General features: G+C 39.1%; 2 protein-coding genes across 3 annotated transcripts in view; both read right to left on the bottom strand.

The window, feature by feature from the left end:
• nphp1 (nephronophthisis 1) overlaps positions 1 to 7,680 on the bottom strand; it is a 30,350-nt gene extending 22,670 nt beyond the window's left edge. For both annotated transcript variants that reach the window (XM_036593992.1, XM_036593993.1), the window contains exons 1-4: positions 7,502 to 7,680; positions 4,307 to 4,432; positions 3,885 to 4,003; positions 1,433 to 1,685 (exon numbers count right to left, since the gene is read on the bottom strand). In XM_036593992.1, coding sequence (XP_036449885.1) covers positions 1,433 to 1,685; positions 3,885 to 4,003; positions 4,307 to 4,432; positions 7,502 to 7,576 — 573 coding nt within the window. In that variant the 5' untranslated portion in view covers positions 7,577 to 7,680. The remainder of the gene's footprint in view (positions 1 to 1,432; positions 1,686 to 3,884; positions 4,004 to 4,306; positions 4,433 to 7,501) is intronic.
• Positions 7,681 to 10,986: 3,306 nt separating this feature from the next.
• LOC118823670 (mitoregulin) lies at positions 10,987 to 12,084 on the bottom strand. Its single transcript, XM_036593407.1, has 2 exons — positions 11,782 to 12,084; positions 10,987 to 11,274 (listed from the first exon to the last, which is right to left on the bottom strand). The coding sequence occupies exon 1, from the start codon at positions 11,976 to 11,978 to the stop codon at positions 11,808 to 11,810; it is 171 nt and encodes a 56-aa protein (XP_036449300.1). The 5' UTR covers positions 11,979 to 12,084; the 3' UTR covers positions 10,987 to 11,274; positions 11,782 to 11,807.
• Positions 12,085 to 13,213: the final 1,129 nt, after the last annotated feature.

Genomic DNA, 13,213 nt, shown 5'->3' with positions numbered 1-13,213 from the left:
ACGTTCACATTACAAGCCTCGTTGCTCAAATCTGATTTTTTGCTCAAATCCGATCTCTCTGACACGATGGTTCACACTCATTTAGGTAAGTGATTCTGTCATTAATGTGACGAACCGGCGTCCTGAAATGACCCTCATGAGCTCATCCTACTCAGTAACGTCACGTGAATGAATCACGTTCATCATCAGCACAAACTAACGAGCAGAACGAGCTTCGCTGAGAAGATCATTAACTGATCAGCTCTCAGCTTCATTATTAGAGCGAGACGAAGGAGAAAAAGGTGAGATGAGCTGCTTTTCCACCGTTTACAGGCTTTAACTTCTTTTTGGCGCTGCTGCCATGGTAACGCTGAATGATTGCGCATGAATTCCGATCTGAGCATCACATTAAGGTCGCATGGCCACAAATTGGATACGTATCCGATCTAGGACCACATATGAAAGTAACTCGGGTCGGATTTGAAAAGATCAGATTTGCGTGTCCACACAGCCCTGAAAACATCAGATCTGAGTCACATTAGAGCAACAAATCGGATTTGTGCCACTTCAACCTGGTAATGTGAACGTAGCCTTAGAGCATAAAAAGCAAGAAACTGTGCACAGCCGATTGGCCAAAAAAATCTGGTATCAGGAATCTTCTAAAAGGTGCTTTCACCACTTGAGAAGACGTCAACATGCACAGGAATTCAGTTCCACCATTTCAGGAACCTTGAGTACAATGAGATAATCAAGGCCCAATCCCATTTCACCCCTCGCCCCTACCATCTAACCCTACCCCTCCATTTTGCGAGTTCACATCTAGGGGTAGGGTGTCCCGATTCTTGTTGAGATAGAGGGGTAGGGTGAAGTGTTAGAGCTACATGGCCCTCCAAACAGAAATGTGAGTATTTTCTTTGTTATGACATCACGATAACTACTGTATTATCTTAGATTAATGTCGTTTCAGTCTATTATGGTCGTTTTCTTCATAACAAGCATAAACAATCGCCAATAGTATGCTGATGTCCTGGTAGGTAGCTCACTAAACTTCCCATTTCACCTGCAAAATTCGAACAAGAAGCTGGTGAATATCTGACTTCAGCTTCATATCACTGAAGAATTAGGGGTGGGTGATAATAAATAATTGCCCCCCTCTTTGAAGGCATATGATGCCCTAAATGTAACTAAAGCCCAGCAGTGAGGAGCTGAACTTTACCCTCCTCTGCTGTCACTGCAGACTGGCCGGGTCACCTATAGAGCAGCGCTAGTAGCTGTTAATGAAGTAATGCTCTTCTTTGTTTGAGGGTCCCATTTCATAGAGAAGATTTCAACTGCTACCTGTTGTAACTCAGTTCCAGGGGGCAAGGAGACACTCAAAAACAAGGGGTAGGGGCATAAATAAGAAATGGGACTGGGCCCAAGAGTGTCAGCGAAGGCAGAGGTTTTTGTTTACCTGTACAGTAAGATCTCCTTCCTCCTCTCCTGTGAACGCACTGAGAGCCACATAGGACCCAGCGCCCTTCTTGGAATTGGACATTACATTTTCTGTAACTCTGTGATCGGCTTCATCGTCATCAGCATCTTCATCATTAACATCATCATCCTCTGCGGCATCTTCCTCCTCCTCATCCTGGCTGTCATCCTCTTCTTCACTGACCTCCTCTGCGCTGTCCTCCTCAGCCTCCGTCGAGCTGGGGCCTGCTTCCCTGCACATTTACACAGATTCATATAGCTTAGCTTTTGTGTCTTAAAGGGGAAGTCCATTCATTTTTCAAAATTTATTTGCGTAATTCAATTATGGGGATGTAAATAAAGTCATTCCGAGTGGTTTGATGTTCACTGTAGAGAAATTTACCAACTCAAGATTTCTGCACAGTGGTGGTGATGGGAACCGGGATGTCAATGTCTACAACACAAACATAGCCATTTTGTTTACTATCCAAACCTGTTGGCCTTACAACACCCTGCATGTATCTCTGCGCCATTAACAGATTTTAGGCCAAAGGCTTCTCTCAAAACCTAATGTTTTAGGCATCAGGCAGCGCATTCATAATCATTTCATAGAATAACTTTCTGTGATGTAGCTTTCAGAGGCATTAAACTCTTCAGACGTCTGGTTCCTATCACCAGCACCCCCAATTCTGACTTGGTAAGCCTCACCAGAGCAGAGCATTTCACACCAAAACACTCAGAATGACTCTGTTTACATCTTGTGAAAAAAATCAGTGGAATTCCTCTTTAAAGCAAAAGAAAGTTCAAATTAACACATCTTTCATCTCTCAAAACATGCATGTTGTTCTTTATTTTATTTAGTATATTACTCATATGCTGCAGCTATGAGGTTGTATCTAATATTATAGTCAAATCTTAGCTTTGTGTAAACTGCATGGCTAAATCATCACACTCCAGCTTCCAGCTGCTTCCAGTTGTTAAGTAATCTCAAATAGACTTGGTTATGTGGTTTCTGACACTGCATGATACACTGTTATCTATAAAAACAGACAAAAATACGACGAACATCAGGCATGAAAGGTGTCTACGGAACAAGGTGGAATTTGTGTGCATTCCTTTAAGTCATCAAAGTACATAAAAAGCAGCTATTTCTGCCCTTTAATTTGCTCTTTGTATTCAAAGTCATTGTGAACTGGACATCACAGTGCATTTTCCATCGATGCCATGATGAGTCAAACATGGTATCAGGGAGGATCTCTAAGCTGGCTAACCATTTTCATTTGATGATGGGTGTGGGTTGTACAACATGATATTATTGTTGTTCATAGTTAATATTATTTTTCTCCACTGGTGCACAGTGATGTATTCAAAACTCAGATGACGTTTAAGGGGCGTCTAAAGCGTTGGCTCTATTATCAGTAGATCGCGAGTTTCGATCCCTGGTGATGCTACAGCCATTCATGGCCGGGAGTCCAAGAGAGCACAATTGGCCTCGCTCTCTCTGGGTGGGTAGGATGGCCCCCCCCATTCTCCCATCATTACTCAGTGCAATGCTAGTCAGTGCAGTCGTCTGTCAGCTGATGTAACAGATCTGGCGGTTGGCGCTTTCCTCAGAGCGCATTCAGCTGTCCAATGACGTCGCGTGAGCGGCAGTTCAAAAAGATAGGGTGGTGCTTCGCAGGTCTCGGAGGAAGCCTGTGGTGGCCTTCGCCCTCCTAGCGCTGGTGGTATTGTGTGATTGAGTGAGTCCTAACTAGTGGGTGGAATTGGAAACGACTAAAAAAATTGGGGGGAAAAGTAAAAAATGGTATGTTTTGATGAACTGTGCTTAATATTACCAGGGACGTAACTAACAAGGAAAACGGTCCATTGATTTCAGATTGACTTTACTAACATTATGTCTGAATGTGATTTCGATTCATTTTGGTTTGTAAAACAGGTCCTAACAAAGCTGGAAATTCTTAGATTTTCACTCATTTGTGTCCCAAATGACCTTTGTTTTTAAACAACTAACTGCTGTTGTATATATGTTGTATATGCTTTATTTATTAAAATTAGTTATTAAAAATAAAAGTAAAAAAATTAGTCAAAATTACTCTTAATAGTATAAATAACATTGGATGACCACCTCCTTGTTTCTACGCTCATTGTCCATTTTATCAGCTCCACTTACTATATAGGTGCACTTTGTAGTTCTACAGTTACAGACTGTAGTCCATCTGTTTCTCTGCATACTTTGTTAGCCCCCTTTTACCCTGTTCTTCAGTGGTCAGGACCCCCACAGGATCCTCACAGAGCAGGTACTATTTGGGAGGTGGATCATTCTCAGCACTGCAGTAACACTGATGTGGTGGTGGTGTGTTAGTGTGTGTTGTGCTGGTACGAGTGGATCAGACACAACAGTAAATGGAAGCTGGTTAGAGCCATCAAGCCACCAATGGAGAGACATTTACTTGTCCTGAGGCTGGAGCTGTAGAGTTAGAGTCTTCAGCCTGTCCTGAAGAGTCCTAAGACGCTCCTCTTCATCCCTTTTACGCTGGTCATAGTTCCCTATTGGAGCTGACTCGTCCGCCTCGGGAGAGAGGGAGGGAGAGAAAGGGTCAGTTCTATCCGTCTCATCCAACTTTACACTGAGCAAATTCTGTTTGTTGTTTGTGTGAAAGAGAGAGATGGATGGTGTTCTAAGATCAGATCATTCATTAGGGTTGGGCAATATATAATGCAATTTATATCACAATATTTTCCATTATCTATACAGTTATAATGTGATACACTAATAAATATTATGTTATACAAATTCACTGTATACCAGTAAATTTGCACTTTAATTCACTGCCTATTACTGAGACACATAAAATATTCAGAGAAATGTTACTTTTGTTAATTTGTTGAGCTTCTTTAACGTCTCCGCCACTGTGTTTTGCAGATCCGTGCACCTCTGTAACGTCTCTGTTCTGTCTGATATGTCCAGCCTGGTCACATCCTGCGCCAAAGCGTCCACCTACAGCACAGGGATGACCATTAAAAAACTCCAGCAACAGTTCCGGCCTATTAAAAGTAGGGGTGCAAACCTTAGGCTTGACCACAGTGCATTATGATTTCACTCTCAAGTATTTGGTGATATCTTAATGTGATTATCATGTGACAGAATATGATTTTTCCTAGTAATATATGATCAGTAGTGGACCTGCAGAATCCAGCAACCACATTTTTTGTGTTTCTATTCACAGTAAGGCCCCATCAAAATAAGGGTGGCAGTGAACATCTACTACATTTACTTGGAATAAAGGTCAGTTGGAGTAATTCCTATGACTTTTTATAAAACAAATTTTTGATAAAAAGTGCACTAAGAACAAACATTTCAGCTTCATGATATGGATTAACATACACTGGATCAATAATCAATTAAAGTATTAAAGTATCTATGAAAAAAGTGGTATCTTATCAAGTGAAGACATCTTAATTCTATTCAGTATGTGTAATATTTCTCATGCCGACATTGCTGGGAGATATAAAACTATTCCACCCATTTCTAGATGTTTTTGTGTTTTAATCTATTCAAACTGTCTTATACTGCTGGCTAATTTTCCTGTTTGAAAGTATGAGGTGGACAATTACATAGACACAAGGAGCAAAAGTATATGCCAAAGACAGATTCTCTAGACAAAATAACTCAAAACAAGTATAAAATGTCTAGAAATATGCCAAGATATCATTTTTCCAGTGTATGAGAGAAGCAGGAGTGAGCTGCATTCACTCAATTATATTGTAGCCTACTTAAGTACAATTTTAATGGATTTGGCCTTTTCTGAGAATTTTCACTTGATAACATTTGCAAGGAATTTCCTCTGTTGAGTTTTATTTATTTACATTTATCCTAGCTTCTAATTACTTTTGGGTTTAATTCCATTTTTTATTTTGCTAGTTTGGCTCTCTGACTGCTTTGTTTTTGCTAGTACCTCTCATTTTGGAGGTGTAGAATGTTGTTTTAGACCCAAAACAAGAAGAACAGCATCTAAAAAATGTCAGTTCCTATCTTGATAGATGATGTACTGACTGCAGTGCCCAGTACTTGTGTAGGTTTTTGCCACTTTCTAATCAACACTGCAAAAAAATGTCATCTTGGCAAGTGAAGACATCTTAAATGTGGTCCCTATATCTAATAATTATCTTTATGATATTGATGTAAGCATGTTATAAGATGCTTGAACTTATTTAAGAGCCCCTGTGCTTTTAGCCTTGGTCCCCTCAGAAAGAGCTGCTGAGGTCACACAGAGGTTTCCACATATGCTAGTATTAATAGACCATTTAATTCCCCAAACCAAATGGCAGTGGTGGACAGTAATGAAGTAAATGTAATTAGTTTCTGTACTTAAGTAGTTTTTTTTTGTATCTGTACTTTACTGAAGTTTTTCCATTTTGGGTGACTTTTTACTTTCACTCCACTACATTTCAGAGTCAAATATCTCACTTTTTACTCCTCTACATTTTGAGAAATCTGTCGTTTCTTTTGGTTTATGTGTGTATAAAAAACGTAACATGTCAAAACGAAAGAAGCGCAAAGCAAGAACACCAATCAGGGCACAGCGGTCACTTTGTTTTGAGCTTGTTTTGACCTGTTGGTCATACCGACCCAGTGCAGCACACGGTTCAACATCAGTGCAGCAGTGTAAAATTTTGGGAGAGTCTATTCAACATAAATGATGAACTAACCTAACTTTGTGTAAACAGACCACAATATAGAAATATGTACACATATGCAGTTGTGACTGACGGGTCTTTATTCTGAATTTATACAAACACATTTCATTTTATAGTAAATTTGTTTTGGCTAGTTTATGTTTATGAACAGAGACCTACAGACGCAGTTTAGTAAAGGAAACTCATTTGTGAATCTGAGTTTAAAGTTTTTATTAAACTTAAACTTGTAACTAAGCTGCAAATAAATCTTAAACTGAAACTTTGCTTGTTTGTAAAAAGTGATTTCAGAGCCACTCAGTTCTACCTGATGGAAACTGTTTGCCTTCAGTGTTTTGTGCTTATGATGATTTTAATAGACATCAGCGTCACTAATTAATGACATTCTATTAAAAGACTGGTTTACCAAGAGTGACACTGAGTATTTTCACTTAAAATGAGTTAATGAAGAGTCTTGTTACAAAAATGATAATAGAACATTAAAGTCATAATTAATCTTTTAGTACTTTCACTTTTGATACTTAAGTACATTTGAAGGTGAATACTTCTGTACTTTTACTCAAGTGGAGGTCTAAAGGGAGGAACTTCTGCTTTTACTGGAGTAATATTTTACCTTGGGTCTCTCTACTTTAACTCAAGTACATGGTTTGTGTACTTCGTCCACCACTGATAAATGGCTTGAACAACAATAAGACTGACCAAAACTGGCCAAATTTGAAAATTTAGAAACGCTTCTCTTCTGCTTTTGGACTGGCGTTCCTGAGTTTGTCGTGTTTATAAGCAAACAGTGAAATATCAGATATTTTTGCAGTTATTTAACCCAGAAAATCCGGATGGAAATGTCCTAAAGTTCTCAAAAGCACAGCCTAAATTCCTGACTAGTGACCAAACACACCTTCTGTTAGCCAGCACCGCTGTTATGCCATATCGTGCGTCGTGCGCAGACCTGCATCGAAAGGTCCCTTTGTTAGCTGTTGTGGCTGCCTGACTTAAAATCATACGAACTCCTCGAATCTCACGAAACTACACCAAAATAGAGAACAATATTTAGATAAATATTCTCAAAGACTGAACTAAACAAGGCTGAATGGAAGATTTAGCTAAACATGTTTCAAAAGTTTAAATTTTTCTTTTTTCGCTAGACATGCTTTACTGAAAAAGGTAAAGTTAGACAAATTATCTGATTTAGATACACTTTATTATGCAACGTAGCCAATTCACTACTGTACTGATGCTGTTATATTTACTAACACAAATATCGTTCTAAAAAGTGTGGGGTCCTCCGTTTCGACCAATGGAAACGAGTGGGTGCAGGATTCGCCGGGCTACACGATGTGGCACCACACCGGTGCGTCTCGATAACGTTACAAACCTCTCTTTTAATGTCGTCTGTTTCCTTTTGCACCGTTTGCAGTGGTCCCTTCTTTCTCGGTGCCATCGTCCTCATAACACTGTGGTCATATTTAAATCCGTAATATGTAAAATAAATATAACTGTGGATCAAAATACGAACTCCAGCTCCACGAAGGACGCGGCAGACGGTTGCTAATAGTGATGTCCGACTCGTGGATGAATCGGTTCTTTTGAACCGGCTCTGAAGCTCGAATGAACTGAACCGTTTTGCAGTTCTCGGCAGTGTTTACATCTGTGTTATAACCTGAAAGATTAAAGAAGCTGGAGAAATAATGGCATTTTAATTTCACAGCATCACATCGGTTTTTCAATTCACTGCAGTGTCTAAATCAAAAAAGATTCATAAAAAAATTCCAAAGAAAATCTTTAATATCCTTTTATTCCTTTAAGAAAGTCTTAATGTTTTCAAGTATTCTATTGGATCATTTTAGTATGTCGCCTGTTGATATCCGTTACAGTAGGTCTGGGAGTCGATCCCGAAAAGAATCGATGCCTCAATTCCTGGTATTCAGGAATCAAGAGTCGACTCCAAAGCTTTGGACTCGATTCAACACAATGACGTTCAAATTGCCCGCACTTGCCTCCTTCCACATACTTTAATTTAGTGTTAACAGTCATGTACAGGCGTAAGTGTACTGCTTCAATTACATCTTAAAAGAATTAAGCAAACATTTATATTAAACATATTCAAATGAAGAGACAATACATACATTCACACATAAGCAACAAGGAAAAATAAAATTAGATAAATAAAACTAGTATTTATCTAAAGTAACTAAATAAATAATAATAAAATATATGGCTGGCTGGCATATAAGTCATACATGGATAGGATCTATGTTACTTTGCAGTGCTTTAATAATTTTAACGATTTTTATTTATTTATTTTAGCTTTTTTCATAAAACAATTTCAGGTCGTTGCACAATAGCCTAAAACCAGAAACCGATGATATGACTCTGGATTTCTCCTTCTACATACTTCCAATCATAGATATACATATCTAGATGCCGTGTTATCTGTTGTTCTCTAGCTGAGGCGATACGTCTGCGTGTCCGCCATGTTGGAGCGGTCAAGATCCCCTCGTGAAGAAATTCACTTGTACTGAGAGATGAAGAGTTTCAGGATTAAATCGGCCACAACTTCCTTATTACTCAACTGATTTTCCCCAAATCTGTTTTGTTATAATCCTCAGACACAGATTAATCTAGGCTGCTCGGACTGCTCTCTGTAGCTTTTATTTCTTTACATCACACACACATTACGCATCACACAAACATGAGAGTGGACCGCTGCGTTCCCTCCGTTATATAATCCTATCCTGCTTTCTGAGTGCAATATTGTTGAAATAGTGTAATTTTGGACAGTATATTTCTTAAACTGCTGCTCTGTAATAGTACTGAATGCAGTCCAGCAGTGTGTTGACCGCCCCAAAATGGCGGCGCTGTTGACGCGCCTGGCTGGACCCAACACGGAATCTAGGTAACGCTATGTGTATCTATGCTTCGAGAGTCCCGCTGTATGTGACTTGCTTTTTGAGTCGAGTTTAAATGTGTAATCGACTCTTGGAATCGACTTCATCTATTCCTGTCACTTGGAATCGGAGTCGACTCCAAAATTTCTGGACTCGAAGAGCCCTACTGTACAGTTTACAGTGAAGCGCGCGACGCTTTTTGAATTTGAAATAGACTTTGACCGTTAAAGCCGTTGGGCTGTTCCAGATTAATCCGCTCAGCGCCTGAAGACCGAAACACCGAAATGGAGGAAAAACAGCTAAAAACCTTAGCTAGTAACGAAGGAACTTAAGTAATAAAAATACTTTGGTAGATAAAATCCTTCTGTTTGGAGACGGTCCGAAACAGGTAGCGAGGTAAGCTAGCTAACGCTAACTAATTGTATTAATTTTCTACCACTCTGTAGTTAATGTAAATTTTTGTTCGTATTACTTTAAAATAGGCAATATGTTAAAATATTCATGTTTATATAAATTAACCAGTTTAAACGTTGATAAAGTAGGCCTATTTAACTGTGTTTGCGACACATTAAGACGTACGCCGCGTCCCAAACCACACACTTCTGCACTTCACATACTAAACTAATGAGTGCACTTATAATGGTATACGCGCTATTTTTACACACTATTTAGTGTGCTAGTATGCGGTTTGGGACGCGGCGGTAGCTAAACGTTGAGTTTTAGAGGCCATCAAGGCTATAGATAACTGTTAGCCTGTAAACAAGGCCATCACTATCAACTCAGTCTAAGACAATGTAGGCTGTCGTGAGACAGAAAATATTTAACAACTGAAGTCTTTAAACAATTGTTATTAATACCAAAGTTGATAATGGAATAAAAAAAGAAAGATATTTTTTAAAATTAAAAACTTAATAACTTTTTTCATGTCTGAAAGGCTTTTTCGTTAATGAAACTTCCCATAACTAAGTGAGCTTTTTCTTTCACTTGCTTTTTTTCCCCATAATTACATTTTTTCAAAGCAGTGCTCAGGGTAAGTTAAAGACTGCGTCACATTGTTATATCACACTTTTTGAGTTACTACATTCATCCACTAGATGACAATCTTAACAATAGATTCTTAAAAAAAATACATAGAATAAAAAGACTTTCCTTTCTGCCTCACGGATTAATCTTGGTCCATGTTTAAAGGGGAATTCCACTGATTTTGCTAAATTTCTGCATAATTCAGTGGTTGAAATAGTCATTTAGAGTAGTTTAACATGAAGTGGTTCATTGTAGAGAAACCTACTGACTCAAATGTCTTTACAGTAGCAGTGATAGGAACCAAGGGTCACCATGTCTATAACAGAAAATATAGCCCATTTATTTACTATCCAAAACCACCAGTGAACCTACATGTGTACACGTGTCTGAGTTTTTATATATAACACCCAAAATTAATCTGAAAGCCTAGGCCGCAGTGAGGTTGGCAACAGTTTATAAAATGCATGAGTTAAAACGCCCTCCAAACATTACAAACTCATCAAAATATGTTAACACTGATTATGAGCCCAGAACCAATGTTGAATCTATGGCTCTGCTATAAAAACAACCATTGCTCTGTAATCACAGTATGCGTTATAGCTAACCTCACTTAAGGATTTGACTTTACATGCAAATTAATCTGGGTCCAGTGTAATCCAGAAAGCTAGAGTCAGCTGCAGTAAATGACCCCCCAGTAATACAGTCGTCTTACTGTGCACAGTTGGGGCTCTTCACCAAATAAACATTAGCCCTCACCTTCTGGGGTTCGTAGCTATTATGGAACTGCACAAGTAGAATGAACAAAAATTAATCCCTATTATCTCCCTGTCATTCAAACACTTTTGTGGAAATGACCCGTATAGCTTATTACACAAGCCTGCGCTCAAACTTATATATGGTCAGTCTTCAATGGCTTCGGCTCATCCTCAAGTGAATACAATGCCGGGAATTTTTAATAAACAAAATAGCTTCTTTTATTCCATGATGGTACAAGCAGATGACATAAAAAGTATGGCTTAAAACAGATCGCCTGTTACAAAAAAAATCTACATAAAACATTCATCCTCAAATAAAAAAAGTTTAGTTTTTTGAGAATTGCATTGCAGTGCATCACTCCAGCGTCTGTATAGTGTTCAAACTTCTCAGGAGGGAACAGGAGGTGGCCGTATCTGAAGGTGACTTCTTAGCCAGGGTCAGAGGCCGCAGCAGGGCAAGAACACTGTCAATTTCAGGAGGCCTGACGTGGGGGGAACATGCAGAACCACACAAAAGTGAAAATTATTATATAACATTTATTGAGCAGAAATAGTTGAGCAAAAGTGGGCAGTAGCTGTCAAACCTTTCAGAATTTTAATGGACCTGCACTTTCCTGGGAATTTAATATGGATATTAGGTTTACTCAAGTATATTTGTTTAGTCCTTTTGGCCTCCACTTAATTCAGTGTTGTTTAGTACCTGCTTTGCTGATGCTTTGTGTACCAAGTTACACTGCAGTTTTACAGAGAACCCAGAACTGAGTTTTTGGACCTGAACATTTGTAGCTACTTTTATTTCTGCTTCAGTCATTACTTAAGACTTTTACCTCAGGATGGTTTTAGGCTACTCGGTCCACCTCTGCAGTTGAGTTATGGCTGAAACACTGTAACTCCAGGCTTATAGTAGGTTAACTACTGTGACAGCTGTAGGTTATGTCTGTGCTTTTGGGACACAGCCCCGAACTCCTTCAGCGTGTATCCACTCTTACCAGGCCTGTGGTGTCAGATCCTTCGGTCACGCCAAGTCCAGCTTCTTTTGCGTCTCCGCCAGTTTGTCCTGCAGCCGTTTTTTCCTCCAGTCCAGAAACCTCCTCCTCATCCTGTTGGCCTGCCAGCCTGCGAGGAAGCCCGTGGCAAACGAGACCAGTATGGCAACCTGTAACGTCCTCTCAGACACGTCGGCCATGTTCACCTCCGCAACAGCACGTCAAATCTCTAAAACTGTTCACCAGCGCGCTGCTGTGAGCAACGTGAAAGTGCGCGGCTGTGTCCGAATCCCAAACGCCTTATTCTTTGACATGTAGTGCACTGTTAGTGCGGCAGAAACCATGAAGCTGTTCTGTGTGGTATTCTAGTGCACTAGGTAGGGGGCAAGCTAGCGTTTGGTATGCAGCCTTCGTGCGGCGTCACGTGATCGCGGCACTACAGCACGCTTGGAGGGTCAAACATCGCAATCGCCAGAGAAAACGAAAAGGCTGGAGACGGATGTAGCTGATGAATTTACTTCAGCACAAATACAGAAAATGGGCGAAGTAAAGTTCTTAGTTAAAATAATGTCATTAAAATGCACGTATTTAAACCCGATCTTCTGTTGTGGTCTAAGCTGAGATCCTTTAACTAGACAGTTTTATGTTAGTGACAAGGTTATTATTCTGTACCATGTAGTTCATGCAGAAGTTTCGTATTTGTGATGTTAACTTACATAAAATTGCCCGTTTTTTCTTGTGAGCAGATAGTGAGGGAAATGTTTATATAATGTAACTGACACCTTCAAGCACAGGGATCACCAGCCTCATTATTTACCGCCTATGCTATTATAATGTAAATGGCAGAAATGGTGGTGTATTATTTGCCTTTTTGCTTTTACTTTATTGGAAGTAGCCAACGGATAACTGAATGCAAATGTTGGATGCAAAATAAAATTAAAATAAATGGAAAGTTCCTGGGTGTGCTATACGTCCCACTTTGGAAAACTGACAACCGTAATTTAAAACGGTTCTTTAGTAAGATTCTAACCTGTGAGCTGTTTACACTTTGTTTAGTTCCTGCATGTTTGCCACTGATAGACAGATTATTTTGTAGCCTACAGATCATTCAGACAGTCTAGGATACCTATTTACCTTGTTTTAAGGAAGATAAGATCTTGTACAAACCCTCAAAATAAAGCTGACAAATTATTAAAATTCCTTAAAAGGGTAACCAATGGGACATATTCCAGTTTACAAAACTAATAAGTATTGTGTTTATACCTGCTGTTCTGTAAACTGTTTTGACTTAGGTTTAAATAGTAGCCTATATGCTATTTCAGGTAGTGAAAGGAATATTATTGCTCATTCAGAAAAAAATAGTCAAATATTATTATTATTATTATTATTATTATTAATAGTAGTATTTTAGGATCATGGGAAATAACTTGTTATT

Source organism: Colossoma macropomum, unplaced genomic scaffold, assembly GCF_904425465.1.
Source record: "Colossoma macropomum unplaced genomic scaffold, Colossoma_macropomum, whole genome shotgun sequence".
Taxonomy (NCBI): Eukaryota; Metazoa; Chordata; class Actinopteri; order Characiformes; family Serrasalmidae; genus Colossoma; species Colossoma macropomum.
This window is presented reverse-complemented; position numbering and strand designations above follow the sequence as displayed.